Source organism: Ctenopharyngodon idella, chromosome 5 (assembly GCF_019924925.1).
Source record: "Ctenopharyngodon idella isolate HZGC_01 chromosome 5, HZGC01, whole genome shotgun sequence".
Lineage (NCBI taxonomy): Eukaryota > Metazoa > Chordata > Actinopteri > Cypriniformes > Xenocyprididae > Ctenopharyngodon > Ctenopharyngodon idella.
In genome coordinates, this window is record NC_067224.1 from 43,702,428 (window position 1) to 43,723,656 (window position 21,229).

General features: G+C 35.6%; 2 protein-coding genes across 3 annotated transcripts in view; one reads left to right on the forward strand and one right to left on the reverse strand.

Annotated features, from left to right (window-relative positions):
* The first annotated feature begins 2,185 nt into the window (after positions 1-2,185).
* Positions 2,186-12,943, forward strand: hpda (4-hydroxyphenylpyruvate dioxygenase a). Its single transcript, XM_051894700.1, has 14 exons — positions 2,186-2,326; positions 2,772-2,798; positions 2,912-2,974; positions 4,036-4,140; positions 4,929-4,971; positions 5,316-5,398; positions 6,555-6,644; positions 6,748-6,854; positions 7,354-7,431; positions 7,529-7,691; positions 9,398-9,469; positions 9,561-9,683; positions 9,790-9,906; positions 12,708-12,943. Exons 1-14 carry the CDS (start codon positions 2,324-2,326, stop codon positions 12,825-12,827), a joined length of 1,194 nt encoding a protein of 397 aa, XP_051750660.1. The 5' UTR covers positions 2,186-2,323; the 3' UTR covers positions 12,828-12,943.
* Positions 12,944-15,466: 2,523 nt separating this feature from the next.
* LOC127513078 (E3 ubiquitin-protein ligase RNF43) overlaps positions 15,467-21,229 on the reverse strand; it is a 127,233-nt gene continuing 121,470 nt past the window's right edge. For both annotated transcript variants that reach the window (XM_051894603.1, XM_051894602.1), the window contains exon 9: positions 15,467-20,962. In XM_051894603.1, the coding sequence (XP_051750563.1) occupies positions 20,937-20,962 (26 nt within the window). In that variant the 3' untranslated portion in view covers positions 15,467-20,936. The remainder of the gene's footprint in view (positions 20,963-21,229) is intronic.

Genomic DNA, 21,229 nt, shown 5'->3' on the forward strand with positions numbered 1-21,229 from the left:
ATTTTGAAGAATGTTGACTATCCTACTATAGAAGTCAATAACTGTTTGATTACCAACATTCTTCAAAATATATTCTTTTGCGTTCAACAGAAGAAAGAATACAGGTTTGGAACAACAAGGGTGAGTAAATGATGACAACATTTTCATTTTTGGGTGAACTGTCCCTTTAAACTAAAGCAAACCATCATATCACCTTCACCTCTAACAGCTAAAACACAATCATTATTTTTGGCATTAGGCCTGTTCTAGAAAACACTTCCTTTTTAATCAGTTTAAACAATGAAAAAGTACCTGAATGTTCTGTTTGATGAGCTCAGGTTTCTTAATTTGATATCTGCCCTTTTGCTTTACGTTATCATATTACTATCCAGTCAGATGATCATTTCTAAAGAAACATGCTTTAATGGCCTTGGTTTTTTATGACCAAATGAAACTGGAAAGGGAATCAGTGTAGGTAAATCACTTTTATGATCTGTATCAGAACGGCAACGACAAAAAACAATGTTAAAAATATGTCAATATTTCAATGTCAGATTTCCAGAGTTTCTAGAAGCTTCATAGAGATAACCATGTAATGATTCAATGACGCCCTCTAGTGTACATATCAAAGCACTTCACAATCCCAGAATAAATTTCCATTTATTCACCAATATGTAAATCATATTGGAGTTTAAATTACTTGTATGCAACCCACATTTTCCACTATGCTCACTATGTCATACGAAGCCATGGCGGAAAAAAAAAAAAAAAAAAAATGAGATGGGAGAAAACAACATTGCATTTCATGACACTGCATAAAGACAAACCCATGTTTTTGGACAAGCATCATGGTGATAAAACACTGTATATGAATATGGTAATTCAGTAGCCTACTATGATATATAAGTGCTATTTTAAGCAGTATAGGGTTAGTTCACCCAAAAATGACATTTCTGTCATTAATTACTCACCCTCATGTCGTTCCACACCCGTAAGACCTTCGTTCATCTTCAGAACACAAAATAAAATGAAATCCAAGATGTTTTTTTTACCACATTCAAAGTCCAGAAAAGTAGCTAGTAAAAAACATAGTTAAAATAGTCGAATTGACTACAGTGGTTCAACCTTAATGTTATGAAGTGACGAGAAAACTTTTGTGCGCAAAAACAAAACAAAAATAATGACTTTATTCAACAAATTCGTCTCTCCCCTGTCATCAAAAACTATAGAATAACACAAGACGCGTCACTCGTATTGTTCTGAATGGGAGAAAGTGCAACATGGCGGAATAAGTCCCGCCTTCTAAATAAGAGCCAATCGCTAATTGGTAAAGTCATCGCGTCACTGCAGCGGCCGTTAGAAGCTCCGGTTCCTATAGAAACAGTCAGACGCACGCCTCCGAAATGAGGCACAAGAGACGCGCATTTACGACTGCGCATGCGCATTAGCTTGATCCAGCCTGAATAATACCGTAATTTGTCATGATTCGAGCGTTTAGAAACAAAATGAATGAGACAGTTGTTGTCAGATTTCATTGGTGATTTCAAATATGAAATTTAATTGAAAGCTTGGCAAACAGCTTTGGAGAATTTGATGTTTCCCCATTCAAATAGATAGGAGCTGCATTCTGTCATTCTGCTACGCTATTTTCGTTGCAGAGCTTCCGGGTTCTATGTCAGCACGCCGCCTTAGTGTTGGCCAACGCCTGTTCACGTGAGCACGCGTCCGGCAATAATGAGTTGGCATTCGGACATAAACATTGCATTGTCAACTGCTTACGAGTCTGACAGAGTTTGCTGAATAAAGTCGTTATTTTTGTTTTATTTTTGCGCACAGAAAGTATTCTCATCACTTCATAACATTAAGGTTGAACCTCTCACGTTGACTATCTTAACAATGTTTTAACTACATTTCCGGACCTTGAATGTGGCAATTTCATTGCTGAGGATAAAAAACCCTCTCGGATTTCATCAAAAATATCTTAATTTGTGTTCCGAAGATGAACGAAAGTCTTACGGGTGTGGAACGACATGAGGGTGAGTATGACAGAAATTTCATTTTTTGGTGAACTAATCCTTTAAGGGGAAGTTGAACATCACTCTAAGTGTCACAGTTTGTTTGTGCTAGCAGATAAAATACATCAAACTATTTACTTCCGTTAAGCAATACAGATGTGCGCGCCGGCTGCTGACCCGCTGTGAGAGGGTGTGTGTGCAAACGCGCTTTTGGCTGGATGAGACTGAAGGGGTGTTGAACCCGAGCTCCAGTCACCAGCGCACATAAAACAGCAGGTCAGTGCGCACGAGAGCTCTTCTGACCGCCAAACCCCACCGATGACTTCAACATGGTAAGCAAACTTTGATCATATTTTCATTCATTTATGGTCATAAAACTGTGGTGCAGAAATGTGTGCTATCAGTTATATTAGCATTTTAATACTAATTTTCAGTCTGTGTGCACTCTTAAAAATAAAGTGATGCAATTAAGAACTATTTTGTTTCTCAGAGTGAAGAACTTTTTAAATAATCTTTTTCCACTAGAAAGATTCCATGGATGTTAAAGGTTCTTCATGGAATCATCAATGCCAATAAAAACCTTAAACTTTAAAAGTGCATATTGTCTTGTCATAAAGTCTTCTGAAGTTAATTTTCTGAATGTTTTATTAAAGTTAAGATACAGGCAGTGTGAAGTCAAAAGACGTCTTTCAGTCTGGAGAAAGTTCTATTTCAGAATGTTTGTATGAACGTATAATTGTCTGAAAACTCATTAAATGATCTCTGTTCTCTCTTTAGACTTCATACACTGACAAAGGAGAGAAGGTAACATGACAGTTGATTTTAAACTATAACAAAACTATGTAAAAGCTTATTTTGGTAAATATATTATATTTCATGGTTTTCTCTGTTTTTTTTGTTTTTTTTTTCTGTTGCAGCCAGAGAAAGGGAAATTTTTAAAGTTTCACCATGTGAAGTTCTGGGTAGGAAACGCCAAACAGGTGAGTCGAATCTGTTTCAGGATTATCATAGTTATAAAACTAAAACCATATATCGTTATAGTATAAAAACCATTTATAGTTATAAAACTTAAACCATAAATACATTTACTTTAACTTGATTTACTAAAATAACTACAAATAAAATAAAAACAATTAATAAAATGAAAAGAAAAAAAAACACCCAACTAAATGACTAAAGCTTTAACTAAAATTAAAATAAATTTGGATAAACTATATTAATTCAACATATTAAAAAAAGGATCTCAATGATACTAAAATATCATCAGTCTGTTTAAATACAGCAGTAATGACTGTATTTTGATGGTTTACAGTGATTTGAAATTAAAACATGATCATTTTGCACTTTCTCTTAATAAAATAAGATAGTTTTGTGTCGGATATCTTAGTAAAGATGCTTTGAGGCTCAAAGGTTTAAATGAAAGCATTTCATAATATGAATATACATTTGTTGGCACAATTTGTAACAAAGTAGCTTTCACTTGTTTTAAAGTGGCATGAAATTCAACTAAAGTATAATATTGTATATACTTTAATATTTGTTGTATGGAGAGCATAGAGGATCAGAGAAACATACTGAAATAAGTCCTAACGCAGATGATGAACTCTTCTCTGAAGATGTAATCAATAATGTGATCTTAATCTAAGAGTGATGCAATAGTTCATCTCGTCTGATCTGTGAAATAGGTTTACATATTAACACAGTTGACCTATAGTTTGTGCTAATTTTGTACCACTTACAGTATATTTTGTCTTGTTACATTCTTAGAAAAGGTTCTATATAGAACCTTATAAGTTTCCGTCAGGTGCTTCATATTTAGAACCTTTTAGGGGTTCCAAAATGGGATCATTTTATGGATTCAGTTTTAATTATTTTTTTAATGAAATTTTATGACTTAAATAGCTCATAAACATACTTTATCACTAGTAGTGTTGGGGAAAGTAAAGTAATGTGTAAAAGCACAATACTTTACTTTCCTTTTTCCTCTTTCCTCCCCATTACTTTACCACTTTTACCATTGTCCTTTTTCTCGTTCATCTAGGCCGCGGTGTTCTACTGCGATAAGTTTGGCTTCGAGCCATTGGCGTATAAGGGTCTGGAGACGGGCAGCAGGGAGGTGGTGTCTCATGCCATCAGACAGGACAAGGTGTGTGTGTGAGGATGAATGACATGACAGCACACACAACACAGCATTTGAACTACACACACATCACACATAAAGGACCTTCTATAAATCTCTGGATTTTAGTTTGACAATGTTTTATATTAAATATATTGTATTTTTAGGGGATTTTATGCTACTAAATTATATTTATGCAGTAGTTATAATCCATTTATTCACTTTTGTGCATAGACCTGAACTTAAAGTGTGGTAAATCTTGAATACTTTGGAGCACAGACTTCAGTTTGTTTGTTTTTTTAAAGAAGACACTTGGCAGATTATTGTGGAAGTGAAAAGAGTGAACTTAAAAAAAAAAGTTGATGCACCAAAATACTATTTTAAATTTTTATATGAAATATATATATTTCCCAAAACATGTTTTACTCAAAAACTGCAAGAAAATCTGTGTTCCAAATTTGAGGTTGATATCTCAAAAAATGAGCTTTCAGTAAGATTTTGTTTGGCCGCAGTACCAAACGCTTCCACTACATGAAATTAGCTTCCCATTCACTTCCAATGCGGTGAGGAGCGCAAATGTGACTAGTTTTTTCAGGACCATTTAACAGTTTCGAATCATGTCCATGATTTTTTTTGTGTGTGTTTATATAGCAAGTGCCAAAACCTTTACCAAGTTTCGTACCATTCCGATGAAGTAAAAAATTCTTAAAAAACCAAACCGTAAAATTTTCCCCGTCAAAAATGACCGTAGAGCATTAGAGGGTTTTAAAATTCAAACTGCACATTCATTTCAAAAGTATTTGTTCTTTTCACAGATAATATTTGTCTTCGAGTCTGCTCTGAACCCTGGAAATGAGGGTATGAACCATTTCCTTTATTTTTTAAACATTCTAGTGTGAAGAAAATCTGTCCAGGCCATGTAAAAATAATAATAAAAAAAAAGCTTAATGCATTTCATTTTTCATTAAGAAAATGAGAATTACAAACTATTAAGATTGTTTTGCATTATGATTTTGCATTATAATTTCCATGACAATTAATAATAAGGTTAGCAGCAGGATTTTTTTTTTTTTTTTGAGAATTTTGAGGGTTAAAATGGGTTTAACTGAAAATAATATCACAATGCATATATATATTTAACAAATTTATGTAGAGAAAATCAAGAAAAGACCAAAAGTGCTCACCAGCCTCTTCCTCCACAGAAATGGGGGAGCATCTTATGAAACATGGAGATGGAGTGAAAGACATCGCATTTCAGGTGGAGGACTGTGACTTTTTAGTCAAGGTAAATCAGCTGTTTTATCCTGTATGTTAGTGGCTGTGTTCAGAATATAATACTATATGTTGTACAGTGTCCAGTTTGCTACATTATTGGCATAATAATATTCATAATGTTGCATATTTAATTCAGTGAGGGTGTCTAGTTATCATCTCAAAATAAAAGTTTTTTTTTTAATCTATTTTTTTATCCTTTTTCAGTCAGATCAAATAATAGGTCAAGTGTGCTTGTCTCTGTTTTCATACTACCATGTCACTCTTACTATTCCTGCAGTGTATATAATCAAAACTGTGAGTTCATCAGACCTATGGCTAATACTTACTGATGTTTGTGCTGTTGTTTTCCCTCCAAAATGATGTCACTTTTAGATGATGCCATTAAGGAACTGCCTTTTCTTAGCAAAGGGGATTTCTACAAAAGACTAACATAACTGAAAGTGATTTTGAGAAACCAGGAAAGAACTATAACCTCATTATCAATTAAAACAATATTCTCCACAAAAAAAAAAGACAAATTAACAACTTATTTTTGAAATGTCTGTTTTGATCAGACTGTCAAAAGTTAAGACATTAACCTAAAGTTAAGTCATGAAAATGAAATTAACCCCTTATAATTCCTGTAAAATTTGCCTAAAACGCCTAGTAAATTGCATGCTGTTCTTGAACCATTTGGAGTATATGCATGGTTCTGGTCTCTTTTGAAAGGTATGTGTACTGCAGGCGGTACAGTGGGACACTAACAAGTTAAAAACATGCATTTATTTTCAAAAAGATAACTGGATGCCACTCATAATGCAGTAGTATGCATTATGCAAGGATACATTTTTTAAACATACTATTGCACTTAAGTAGGCATTATTTCCATAACAATTAATCAAATTTTAAGGTGAACAGTTTTTTTGCATTACAATAATGAGAATTTGAGGGTTAAAACGGTGTGAAAAAAATGCAAAAAAAAAATATCTCAAAAACATGGAATAAGATAAAAACAAATGTATCCTTTAATAAAGCACACTTTTGCACTAAGCATACAGTATATTCAGTTAACAGTAAGTTAGTATTTCATTCTGAACACAACCATCACCTAAAAAATTACTGCATGGAGTGAACTGATTTACCTTGAAGGGGACTTAATTGGAATAAATGTGTGTTTGTGTTCCCAGAAAGCCAAAGAGAGAGGAGCGGTGATCGTCAGAGAGCCGTGGGTGGAGCAGGATTCAGGCGGCAAAGTCAAATACGCCGTAATTCAAACTGTAAGTCAGAGAGAAAGCCAACATGCGTTTTTACAGACATACACTTACTTTAAAGCTTGAACTTTGCGCATACTTATGATATACCTGATGTTGTGTTTTGCAGTATGGAGACACGACACACACGTTTGTTGAGTACTTGGGAGCGTATAAAGGTTTGTTTCTGCCAGGATACCAGGAGCCGCTGTTCAGAGACTCTCTGTTACCTAAACTGTGAGTGATTTTACTGTGAATCCAGCTAACAGGGATCATTCTCAGAGCTTCAGCTAACGTTCTGAACAAACATTCTTCCAGTGACGTTGATAAAACGTTCATTCAAAGTTATCTGGTCTTCAGTAATGTTATCAAAATGTTAGCGCAAAAACATTGTGTATACGTGTAAACGTTTTTTTAGTGAATGTTTCAGTTGGATGTTCGCCTAACATTTTACTACTTGTTTCAGAATGTTCAGAGAATGTTCAAAAGTAACATTCCCGTAATGTTTGCAAAATGGAATGTTCCCTTAACGTTTGCATAACCAAGAAAAAATGTTTTGAATGTTCCAAAGAACATTCAGAAACAATGTTTTTATAACGTGAGCGTACATGTATGTTCAAGTACAAATATAGGCCAGAAACATACTGCATGACACATGTTCAGTTGCAGGCCTCTTAAAAACGTGAAACTTCTCACAAACAACTTTATCCTCATGGTTTTCTCTCTCTGGCAACAGGCCACCGGGACATTTAAGCTTCATCGACCACATTGTGGGAAACCAGCCAGATGATAAAATGGTGCCAGTATCGGACTGGTGAGGGTCACACACCCAACAAACAAATCAATAAGACAAATTGGTGGAAATGTCATGTGCAAAATAACACATTCTCTCTCCGTCTCTTTCTCTGCAGGTATCAGAAGTGTCTGCTGTTCCACCGGTTCTGGTCCATCGATGATAAACAGATCCACACCGAGTACAGCGCTCTCAGATCCATCGTAGTAACGAATTATGAGGAAACCATCAAGATGCCCATTAATGAACCAGCAATCGGGAAAAAGAAATCACAAATCCAGGTTCTTCCAGCAGATCCCTAAAAATCATCCAACTTCGTGCATATATTTCAGTTTTTATTGATTTAAGTCAGGGATTCCAAAATTTTTTTGTCAGCCGAACACCTTAGATGTAAAATATTTACTTGTTCCCCTGAGATTTTAAGTTAATATTTCCACCTATTGGTGCCTATTGTATCCGTCGGCATTCTTCTTCTTCCGCTCTGGGAGTGTATGGCAGCCCATAAAACTGCTTGCGGGAAAGTTATGAAAATGGCACACTGATAGAGGAGAGTCCCAACATTAACTACAGCAAATTTGGTGTCTCTAGATCAAACTCTCTAGCGCCACCACTTGTCCAAAATTTCACTCATGTTTACGCTAATAACTTTTGAACCCATAAGGGTTAGGAATAAAATAAAGATTCAATGTGAAACTTTTCCCGCCAAATTTTCCCGCCAAAAAAACTACTTTTTCGAACTCCTCCTAGACGAATGCTCCAATTTTCATGAAAATCAAATCAGATCATCTTCAGACTACGCATTCTCGAATAAAACGCAAACAAATTCGAAGAAGAGCACGCCAAATCGGACGCGAGGCTGTATCTCTGCAATGTTCTAGCGTATTCTGACCAATCCTGGTACATGTCATCACAAGCATGACCTGAGGCTACATGCTGCGTTTCAGTACAGCGCCACCTACTGGTCCGGAGATAGCAAAAATGGATCTTTTTGCTTATAACTTCCAAATGGTTTGGACAAAAAAAAAATAAAACTGGTCTTGTTAGATTCAGAGCAGCATGCCGAGTTGAATGATCATATCAGCCATTTTGAGCGTCAGCCATTTTGCATTTTGTAACAAAGTGCTGTACTTTTTAACGCATTAGTGTATCATTACGAAACTCGGTGTGGGTCACCAGCACAATGCCCTGAAGGAGCCTGAGAAGTTTCGAGACAGCACCACCTAGTGGTGAAATTAAATATTCATATGCTCATAACTTTTGATGCGGTTGACTTATTTTCATGTGAGATTCCTGAATCCTTGCCAACAATATCTAACGTGCTAAGTTTTGCCTAATGGTTTGTGCAACGTTGCGATTTAATGTTAGAACAATGTTCGCGAATATCTTTAAAACCGTTAGTCCAATCGAGACGAAACCACCGTAGGAAATTTGGAAACATAGGTCGTTGGCTACATGTTAAAGCCCAAATAACAAAATTTTGATAACAAGTGGCAAAAAAAAATTGCAGTCAAAGTTGTACATGGGTCATTTTTTATGTACGTCTATATCTAAACGAAATGAGATATTTTCACCAAATTTGACACATTTATGGGCACACTCTGAAGACACATAAAAAAGTGGCGGGATTGCGCCTGTTGGTGGCGCTAAAACTGTACAAAAAATTAAATTGCCACTTAACTACAATAAAGTATATGAAATCAAATGCTATATTTTATTTATGATTTTAGTTTTTGCTTACTTCTTTGTGCTTGGCCCCTTAATGGCTGCTTGCAGCTATATTTATTATTATTATTATCAGTTGTAATTCTAACTATAAACATATATTACTGTTGTAAATGACATAAATCCTGTAGCAGATCTAGGCAGGTGGAGTTGGTTGCCACCACTACTGGTACACACTTCGCCTTTAACTAAAACATTCAACAATTTGAAATCTGTAGTAAGTGTCCATATTACTGCAATAATTCTCTTTTTTTCATTTGTAAAGGAGTATATTGACTACAACGGAGGACCCGGAGTGCAGCATATAGCCCTGAACACGTCCAACATCATCCAAGCTGTACGGCTCCTCTCAATATGACTTAATTCCTGTTACTTTAGATCGAAATAAAGTAAAATAGAAAACATGGAACTCTTTTCTGATGAATCAGATCGTGAACCTTCGAGCTCGAGGGATGGAGTTCCTGTCTGCACCTGATAACTACTATGAAATCCTACGGCAGAAACTCAAGACGGCCAAGATCAAGGTGAAGGAGGACCTCAAAACCCTGCAGGTCAGAGAAACCAAGATTCCTGTTTGGATGATGATGTTTTGTTCAATAAATGGACATATTTGAATGTTTCACATATTGAAATCTTTTGTTTTTTCATCCAATGCAGGAATTAAAAATCTTAGTAGACTTTGACGATAAGGGTTACCTGCTACAGATCTTCACCAAACCCGTGCAGGACAGACCGACGCTCTTCCTGGAGGTCATCCAGAGGAACAACCACTCTGTGAGTCTGAGATTAACATGCATTTACATTTACATTTAACAGATGCTTTTTTTTTTAAATTAATTAAAGGGCTAGTTCACCCAAAAATGAAAATTCTGTCATCATATACTCACCCTCATGTCATTCCAAACCCATAAGACTTTTGTCCATCTTTGGAACACAAATGAAGATATTTTTCTGTCCCTCCACTGAAAGTCTGTTCACCTGAAACTTTGACGCTTCAAAACGTTTATAAAAAGATTGTATAATAAATCAATATCAATGGAGTGGCGAAATCCTGTCATTGCCACTGTGATGATGGACAAAACATGACAAAAACATGCAGCTCAGCAATTGAAAGCGGCTCATACGCACACCATCATTCATCTTGAAATCATATGACTCGATTCGCCTCTTCCGATTGGTTCTTTGGTGGATTTTGCTTACAAAAGGAAGTGGCGTCTAGCGGTTTCTGACAACGATCCGGTATTTCTGCATGGGCTGACGCTGGGATTTAGCGGATTTGAAGCTAAAGTATTTGATGAATGCATACTATGTGTGGAGAGCATTCGCTCAATATCATTATATCATTTTTGACGGAGGTGGCGTTTAGCGGCTTTTGCTTCTGAACTCTTCATATGTAGAATTCAGAAACTCTTGTAATTGGCGACACCGGTGGCTGTTAAGGGAACTGCAGCCAGTGACTTATTGCTCGTGAATCGCCATTGTGCACCGCTCGATATCGCTTTGATAAGTCAGAGTTTTGGATGAATAGACTTTCAATGGAGGGACAGAAATCTTTCAGATTTCATCAAAACGATCTTCATTTGTGTTATAAAGATGAACAAAAGTCTTACAGGTATGAGGAATGTTTTGGCAACAAAATGAGAAGTGGTAAAAATACAAAGTTTCAAAGATTGTCTAGAAGAGTACAGGCTACAACAGGGAGGGAAATAAGAAGAAATAGTGAGAGTATAGAAGTATTTTGATATATCAGCAGGATTCAGTTAAGTGCTCATAACAAGTGCTGTTGGCAACAGTGAAAAGTTTTGACAAGATTTTTTGTCTGTATGGAGGTACAGTAAACAGTACAGTATTGAGTTTGAGTCTGAGCTCTCACAACCTGTTTGAACAGGCCCATAGTTTTATTAGGGGCATTTTTAACGCTTGTGAAGTGAAGGAAATTCCTAAAGATAAGACATTTCTGTCTAAACCTCATTAAAGGGCTTTACTGTCTTTGTGGTGCTTAAAAAGTTTAAACAGAGCAAGAAAATGAACCCAATGACTCCAACAGTTAGACTCCAAACACTGTGGTTTACTGTTAACGGAGAGTGATGTAAAAAGGTTTTACAAGAAAATGCTTTTACAAGAGAATCCATATATCAAAACCTTATAACAAAACTTATATCTGCCCCGAAAAATTTTCCACCATTTTGAATGTTTTCCAAAACCTACTTTTGCAAACTAGTCCTAGGCTTTTTCGCCCGATCGGAACCAAACCAGTGCAGAAATGTTCTCTGGCGACTGAATATCAAAAGTTATAAAAAAAAAAAGTAGAAATTCCGATTCACGGTCACTAAGGGGCGCCAAAATGTTCTAAGTGGGCGGAGCCACTTTTACTAAAATGGCTATAACTCGTGAACAGAATGAGATATTTTCACCAAACTCAGCAAACATATGTATGAGCTCAATCTTTGGTCACAGTGAGAAAATTGTACAATTGTACACTTGATGGCGCTATAACATGAAAAAAAAAAAAACATGAAAACAGCTATATTACGCAACCATTAGTCCAATTGACTTAAAAACTGGCATGCATTGTCTTTGTCCAAGGAGCCATGATTGTCTATGAAGACATCTCGAAAAACATGGCCGCCATCAGCCAATGAAGTTTGAGCATCTATTAGACAAGGTTAATGGAGACCGATCGGAACAAAACTCGGTGGGCATGTTCGACTCATGGTCCTAGAGGCCTGTAAGAAATTTAAAAGAAATCGGCCACTAGGTGGCGCTAACGATTTTTACGCCTCTGTAATCACATGGTGTTTCACACATACACACAATATTCATATAATTTGATAGATCTCCTCATGCTGAACAACTTTGCCTTAAGAACCAATGCTGTCAAGCAAATCATTCATTAAATATTTGCGATTATGTAAAAAACCTATTTTTGCGAACTAGTCCTAGGTTTTTCGCCCGATCGGAACCAAACTAGTGCAGTACAATTCTCTGGACTCTGTAGATCAATAATTATCAAAAAAAGTTGAACGTTACCCTTTGTGTAGCTATAACAGGGTCATTTAGAAAATGGGTGTGGCAAAATACACTCAAAAGCTTATAAATCCTAAACGAAAACTTAAAACTTCATGAAAATAGGTGAGCACATGCAGTATGTGATTCTAAAGAAACATGCCAACTTTTATGGAGATTGGACCATAGGTGGCGCTATACCTGTTAAAAAGCTATAAAAACCATATATTTCCTTTGGTAAAGTGCCTGTATTGGCTGTAAATGGTCTTTTTCATCTATGAATGAGATTGTTACATGCTACAGTTTTGCGTAACTGCTTAAAGACCTTAAAGCGCTTGAACCCCGATAATTGCTGTTCGCAGCTATATTTATTTGTGAAATTGACAAACAATTTCTGAGTGAAAACTGGTTCAGTGTAGATGCTACACCAAATTTTATTTTCAGTGTACTCTAGTCAGACAGCTGATTACATATTTTTACATATTAGTCTAATTCTCATTTTTTCCTCCATCATATGAATGCAATATGAATGCAAACCTGTGATTCTACCATGTCTTCTTATCCACAAGGGTTTTGGAGCTGGAAACTTCAAATCTCTGTTTGAGGCCATTGAGAAGGACCAGGACGCCAGAGGAAACCTGACGGTGCTCACACCGGAGAGCCATGGCATCCCGAAGGCGTTCACATAAACACATCTGCATATGCTTTACTCACAAGCCCTTTTGCTGGAGTGAAATAATAATATGAGACCATCCATTAACACTGAACGTCCAGGGCAACAATAAAGAATGTACCGTATAATGTATCTGCATCATTTCCTTAATCGTTCTTCAGCTACATCCACCACATTAAACATTCAGAGTCAAATGGGTTTGAGGAAACTTTGCAAAATATGAATGTGAAAGAAATGTGAGGGTTGTTATAGTTAACTAAACCTAAAACTAAACGGTAAATTAACGTTAAATAATTAAAATATACAAAAATGTAAATGTAAGAATTGTCATGATTTAATCACTTTTTTTGTTGTCTACGAAAGCCTGTAGACTGATTTTTATGTAAAGGACGTTTTTGCCTTGAAAATCAAAGGATGTGTCGTTTACACGCTCTCCCGAGATCCTCTCTTCTGTTCAATGACACATGAAACTAATGCTTATACAATGTTCAGGATAAAATGCTGAAAGAGTCGTTCTGTACAGTAATGTCAATGTGTCAGAACAGGGATTCATTCAAACTATAGTCTCACACAGCCAGATCTATATAATCTATAGTCTCAAATATACTTTATAATCAAACGATCATAACAGTGTAATTTTAATGACCTCATCTGTCGACGGTGAATGATCAGATGCTTTCTGAACTGCCGTTTTCTCATTTTTGTTGTGTTTATTTTGTTATTGAGAGGAAAGTGCAGCACATATTCACATATTCATCTAAACGTCGCTCTCAGCGGTGTGGACAGCGTTGGGATGTTCATTAAGAGTATATCGCTGCAAAATTATTTCAAATTCTTTTTACTTTTAAGCGAAAAACGTACACACATAAATCCACGGCAGCACTCATGTTTCTAAAAACGGTCTTTGACATATGAAAGTGCTTACCGCCATATCAGTGTCTGAGCAGACATACGCACTTTTCCTTGTCAGAGTATTGAAAGTTTTTGGAAATCTAAGCTATTCTGGCAGCTCACCATTCTAAATTAAAGGATTTGGACGATGACTGGTGATTTTTTTAATATGTAAATTACATTAATTAGACGTCGTTTACAAGATCATTTGCGATTTATAGATCTGAAAGAGAGGCGTACGTGCATTTTCTGTGCATACGTTTATTCTATTTCTCATCGTTGAGAAATGATCGTAAGATCAAATGTAGGACCGTTTCTACGCAACATTTTAGAAATGAGGCCCCTACATCTAAAATGGCACAGCTCTTCCCAACAACACACATGATTTTCTTAGATCACTAAAGCAATAGTATTAGTGATGCTTGTGTTGGGGAAAGTTACTTTTAAAAATAATGTATTACAATACTGTTACTCCCTAAAAAACTAACTAATTGAGTTACTTTTTATGAGAAGTAATGTGTTACATTACTTTTGTGTTACTTTTTCTCACCTGGGCAGGGCTTGCTTGTTTGTTTTTTTAATAACAACAACAAAAAAAGTTCTATTTTTGGCAAATGTTAAGGCTCTTTCACACCAAAAGTGAAATAAATAAGCCTCAGGCTGAAGGAAATGCAAATTTACGCCTGTACAGTAGAGGGCGCAGCTCAAACAAACCTTTCAGCTGTGCTGCCATTCTGGATTACAGAAGAACAGAATACAGGAGAAGGAAGTTTAACACTCTTATTTCTAAATCTAATCTAAAGTCATTTTTGCTTATTAGTATGGTTGAATTAGATCATTGAAGGTCAGCAGCAAAGACAATGGTTAATAAAGAGTGAACTACAATAACTATCATGTTCACACAGCACACACAACACCTCGGCACTTTATTTCTCTCAACATGAGGACAGGAGAGCTGTCCGTCAATAAATGTGAAATCAAAGTAACTTAGATATTTTTTTTGTAAATTGAAAAAGTAATGTGTTACTTTACTAGTTACTTGAAAAAAGTAATCTGATTACATAACTCAAGTTACTATAATGCGTTACCACCAACAGTCTTGACCATCACAAACACAAACCTCTACAGACTCAAAACACTTTAGAAATGTGAAAATAGTCTTTAGACAGGTTAGTTATTGTTCAAATATAAGCATGTTGGTTTAGCAATAGCCAACAAAATAGTTACTATTAACAATAAAATTCCTATTAAAAATTAAAATACAATTTATAAAGCAAGGTTCATCATTATCCCCCGAAACATAAATAAAGAAAACAAACACCACATTCTCTGTGTTTTTATTTAAAAATAATTTATTTGTATATAATCGGAATGATGCCAGGTTTATACATCTATGATGGCAGCTGTACGTTTCATAAAGAATATCATTCCAAAAAGTGAGAAAATAACATTTTAAAAATTTTCTCCGACCTGGACAAAAATGGATAAATATATTAGTAAATAAATATATTAGTGACATTACCATATTGAAATGTTCTATTATATATAAAATACAACACTTTATCTTATAACTGTTTTTTCTTTCTTTCTCTTTTTTTTTTTTTTTTTACACAAAATATTGAACATATACTGGCATATCCCTTGATTTCTGAAGGGATTTAGCTCTGTTAAAAAAAGGCAGTTTTAATTGATTCTCTGTGGAAAAGAGAGCGTATGAACAATACAGACAACCAACACAAAGGACCAAAGGTAGAGAAAAAAAAATCATCCTCAATGTTTAGTGACATTTCATTGATTGACGTATTATTTTCTAGATCTGGTAGTTACATAGTGCTTCGATCATTTTGCTTTGAATCACATGCAGATTTTCTTCCCAAGGCAAAGTGCTGTTTTCATCCTTTCTAGATAAAGCCAAGAGCTTTACGTGTTAATCTGCGTGAGACCGAAGCCAACATGAAAGTGCAAAGCGTATCTTCCGTAATATGTGGTAGTTGGAGGCAATAGTTGCGTTTACTTACTATACTGAGCCAGAAGAAAATCAGGAGGCTGTTGTGTGTGTGGATCCTGTTACATGGTTTATGTGTAAACTAAAATTAATGAATAATATTGGTAAATTCTTATCTTTGGCTGATAAAAATGTAATGTCATTATGGTATTGTCTAACTCAACCGGGTTGAAACTACTCAACATTTTAAAATAATGATTTCCATTGCTGGAAAAGCTACGGAAAACAAAAGCATTTCTACAGTTAATATAATTTCTCTAAAATGTTTGCCTGTTAACTGTCAGTGTCCCGCTGCTTTTTTATTGACTTTTTTCCCCCTATCACATCATATCATTCGAAAGCTTAAACACTCAAAATTCATCCTGGGAAATCTGTTTTGAAATTGGACATTGCATTACAATGGAAACGGTTCTTTAAAACCTTTATGTAATATCAACTTCAAATTTGGAACACAACTTGGTTAGACATAACTTTGATTATATAGCAATTTTAGCATCCAAATTATTTTGTAAAATATATTTTGTATAAAATAAAAAAAAAAGTTTAGTTCAGTCCATTTTTTTTAATATGCTTGTCTCCGCCATGAAATAAAAATAATAAAGGAAATTGCGACTTTTTATCTCACAATTCTGACTTTTTTCTCAGAATTGCAATATAAAGTCAGAATTGCGAGATATAAAGTCAGAATTGCAAGATATAAAGTTAAAATTGCGAGTTATAAAGTCAGAATTGCAAGATATAAAGTCAGAATTGCGAGATATAAAGTTAAAATTGCGAGTTATAAAGTCAGAATTGCAAGATATAAAGTCAGAATTGCGAGTTATAAAGTCAGAATTGCGAGTTATGAATTGTGAGAAATAAATTTAGAATTGCATGATATAAAGTCAGAATTGCATGAGAAAAAGTGAGAATTGCAACTTTATATCAATTCTTTATAGCAATTCTGACTTTATATCAGACAATTCTGACTTTATAACTCGCAATTCTGACTTTATATCATAATTCTGACTTTATAACTCACAATTCTGACTTTATATCGTGCAATTCTGACTTTATATTGCACAATTCTGACTTTATCGTGCAATTCTGACTTTATAACTTGTATTCTGACTTTATGGCCCGCAATTCAGAGAAAAAAAAGTCAGAATTGTGAGATAAAAAGTCGCAATTACCTTTTTTATTTTTTTTTTTATTTAGTGGCGGAAACAAGCTTCCATAATTTTTAAAAGTGTTTTCTGCAGTCATCTGCAAAAAGAGAATCATGAATTACAACCATTTAAGTTCAGATCTATGCTCAAAAAGGGGGTTGACAGTTAACAGGTTCATGACTGGCTCTTAAAGAGTGCAATAATCTTTATAAAATGATTTTAAAAATCTTTCTCCAGTAATCACGAACAACTGGAAAAGTCATTGAAACTCATTGGTCATAAGGTGTGGGTATAAGGAAACCCTATATATTAGGATTCACAATATTTTGTCTTATTTATATTTTTAATTTTGGATTCAGCCTCATTTTGATGAAAAGCAACATTTGTGACTGTATGAAGTCAAAAGGGATGTGAGAGACACGGGGGTTTGTGGTTCAAGGGATCAAGACCTTTGACCAATTTGACCATTTACTGACAAAAAATAAAAAACATTCAGGTGTTTGTCATGGCAAGATTTCCAGTGTTTTCTTTTCTATACGTAAAAGAATGTTTCAGGTTCAAAATCCGATATTATTTCCAGCATGTCACAGATACTGTTGATAGTTTTAACTTGTTATGAACCCGGACCATTCCTTTAAATGGCTGCTTTTAAAATATATGACAACAGAGATTTCAGGGTAACAGATTAAAGATAAGTGTTGCTACGTTTGCAGGCGATAGACATCATTGGCTGGTTTTGCCGTGAACATGACAGCAGGCTACATTAATGTCTACGAATAAACTTCATGAAGTGTTCATTTCATGGGTTACAGAGGCACTTTTGGTGAGCTTGTATGCTGGTTACTTTCTATGAAATGTCAGCGTCCCTTTAAGGGAACATCAGTCTCAGAGGTGAAAGCAAAGCATTCTGGGAAATGTAGTCCTTCTCAGCCCAAACACATTACAGGCTTAACAAGACCAAAGTAAGAAAGCAAAACAGAAAAAAAAAAAAAATCTTCACAACTTTCCCCAAATATATTCAGTCAATTCATTTAGTTTTGACAAGCAAAATTAATAAATGAAGACACAAACATTTGAAAATAACAGCTGCCATTTTTGAATTAACAAAACCGAGACCCTGAAACCTCAATGAAATGCTTTTTCCAAGGACAGATGATAAAGTAAAGCTCCCTGTCGCTCCTCTGAGTCAGAGGTAACGAGAGGTGGACGCACAAGTACCTTTGAAGTACCGTCTCGCTGATTGGTTATCTGAGGTAGTGCTGGAAAACCAGGCCAGATGTTTGAACGTAGCCCAACACGTCACCGTTAAAGGGCTACGGCTAGCTTCTAAGAAATAAAAATGGAAGGGGAGAGTAGCATCGCAATAACTAAATAGTTAAAAATCAGCCAGCAGGTGCGGTGAGATAATGAATGCACGGATGGTACTCTATGCAAGTGCGCAAACACTGAAGGAAATGCACAGCCAATGCATTGCAAGCTCTCAGTTTTCAAGGTATGATGATAGAGTCAGCTTCAAATTATACACTGCCCAGTCACTGTTTGGATTTAAACACGCAAAAGAGTCTATGACTGGGTCATTATTGCAGTGATTATTATGTTTCTAGCATGTTTGGAAACAGTTCTTTTAACCCTAGTTGATGGAGTGTGTAGCTTTGCATTTCTTAAACAACCATGTTGGAAGACGTACATGGCCATATTCCTGGATGACAACGCCAAGATTCATTACAATCAAATTGTACAAACTTCAATTTGAGATCTTGAGATTGATGCACCTCTTGATGGAAATAACATCACAACATTCATTTCTATCAAGAGGTGCATCAATTTGCAAGAGGTGAGCACTCTGTAAAGTCTACTCCAGCACATCCCAAAAACTTTCAATGAGTTTAAGGTCTGGACTCAGAAGGTGCCAATTCATGTGTGAAAATGATTCTTCAAGCTCCCTCCCAACCATCCTTTCACAATTTGAGCCTGATGAATCTTGGTCCATCAACTAGGGTTAGAAGAACTATTGCAAAAACATATAACATGCTAGAAACATTATAATCACTGCAGTAATGATCCAGTCATAGACTCTTAAGTATTTGCCTATTTAAATCCAAACAGCGCCTTTTTTGGCAATGCAGAAACAATTTTCACTCAGAAATTGCAAGTAAATTTCCCAATAATAATGTGAAATTAAATGAGAAATTTTGAAGTAGAAAGACTGAAATCGTATTTGAAACTTCGTATTTGTACTTCGAAAAAAATTTTTTTTTTAACAGTGTAGCTGTTATAAACGTCAACAGTTTGATTAAAGGCTGGAGTATACTACACGACTTCTAAAATCTGAACAGATTTTAAAACACTAGGCATCATATACTTGCCGACTTGGTAAATGGTTACAGAGAAAACTGGGCATCATACACTGAACATCTTATGATCATACATTACCAGACTTTCAAATCGTTCTGGACACAGAAACACGTGCCTCGTTGTGTGACGCACGACCATAGATGCTACATTTGAGTGCTCCAGACACTCGTCCGCCATCTTGGAACAGTCAACATTTTAGTTACAGTAAAAATCAATGAGTTTCCCAAGATGCCACAACATTGCGCACCCTCTGGTTGTAAAAACTGCCGAGATTTAAATTCCTGAAGAAATGGGATAATCTTTCAAGGGTGAGATTGAGTTGGTTTGCGTTTTTACATGTATTAACTTAATATTACAGGTTTTTGTAATATTGTCAAGTTTTTGTCAACTATAGTGACTTTTTAAATGTTGCTTTAGCTAACGACTTGCTGAAGTCAATTGCAGATAGATATTTGGATATATATAAGGACGGTTGCAGATGCACAGTCATCTTGCTCTCGAGCGTGTCTTTGACTGTTCCAATATGGCGGACAGCTTACGCAAAGCGGCCCATAGAAAAGGTCGCTAAGAGGCTTCTATGTATGTATCTATGGTTGAAACAAACATGAAAGTGCCAAGTGCATTCGGATGCGGTCAGTTGTTTATCTGTGATGAATCAAATATTGAGGCTAATTTGTTACACGTTTACTTTTGTATTATTATTGTATTTGTATTGTATTTTATCACAACACTGCTAGATAGAGGACATCTTCAGTTTCAGCAGCAATGCGTCATACACTCCAATATGTGTTCTAAAATTGGCTCAAAATATCAAACATATTTTGATATCCTCCGACTGGAATTTAATCATAGTCTAAAAGCTAAAAAAATCAGAGTCTGTGTCCATCATACACTATGTGATTTTCTGTGAAACCAGTCAACTCCAAGTGTATCAATCTGCAGACTGGTGCAGACTTTCGGCAACTATTGTCAACTCATCTAGACTGCAAATCTGGGCAAAATTTGTGTAGTGCATTCCAGCCTCAAGTTTAACTTGCTCAGCAAGATTCCAGCATGATAGTAGTTAACCTGTAAGAGAAAATGACTGTAGAATAAGACAGATTACGCTAATGTTGCGGTATGAATTGCAATCTGACACATGTCAGAACACAACAACCAAGTTTGCGTAGCTAGAAGTGTCTGCGTTCTTGCATAGAGTACATACGTCAGGCCTAATTCCCAATGGAATATGGGAAGATGTGCTTATACCTTTAAGGGCTTTAATGAAAAGGAATTCTCAGACTGAATCCTGTTTTAAAGCAAAGGAAAAGAAGAAATCAAGATCATTCTTTTGCGAATCTCCCAGATCCTTTGATAACTTCCTGATTTAACATCATTTGTTTGCCTATTAAAAGTCACATTTGGGCTGTATAGGGTAAAGTACCTTGACAGTACCAACGATGACTGGTTTTGGCCAATAGAAATGTGCTAGTAACAGTGAGTTATTACTGAAGAGTACATAAAATCATCACTGATGATTTCTGTATTTACTTTACTTTATAAAACTTTGTTAGAATGACATTCTGAGGTATGGAGATTCTGGGTAATTCAGTTTGATATTGCAGAAGATGTTTTGGAATTTTCTGGAAGACTCAACATGTGAAAGAGACAGTGAGAGAATGCCGAAGAGTTTTGTCCATATCGGCTCTTGTGTAGCAGCGTGAGGAGTTTTGGATGAAGAGTTTTCTCAAACACCAGACTCTTCCTCCGACCCTGTGGAACAAGAAAAAAAACTCATTTTATAACATCAAAAGGAATAGTTCATCAAAAATAAAAACTGTCCTTACGCACTGAAAATCAACTGTGCACATTCAGATTATAACCAGCAATCGAGTGCTGCAGGAATGATGTATTCTTGTAGGCCAACCCATAAGTTAGGCATCACCCTAGTTCCCTCAACATGAATTTTCCATTGGTTTTCAATTATTGCAAAAAATGAGCTCTTGTGGCTCCTCAATGACAAAATTCATAACTGGAAAA

Coding starts and splice junctions, on each gene's coding strand:
- hpda (XM_051894700.1), top strand. Junction 6,645..6,747: donor AATACGCCGTAATTCAAACT/GTAAGTCAGAGA, acceptor TGTGTTTTGCAG/TATGGAGACACGACACACAC. Junction 9,470..9,560: donor CGTCCAACATCATCCAAGCT/GTACGGCTCCTC, acceptor CTGATGAATCAG/ATCGTGAACCTTCGAGCTCG.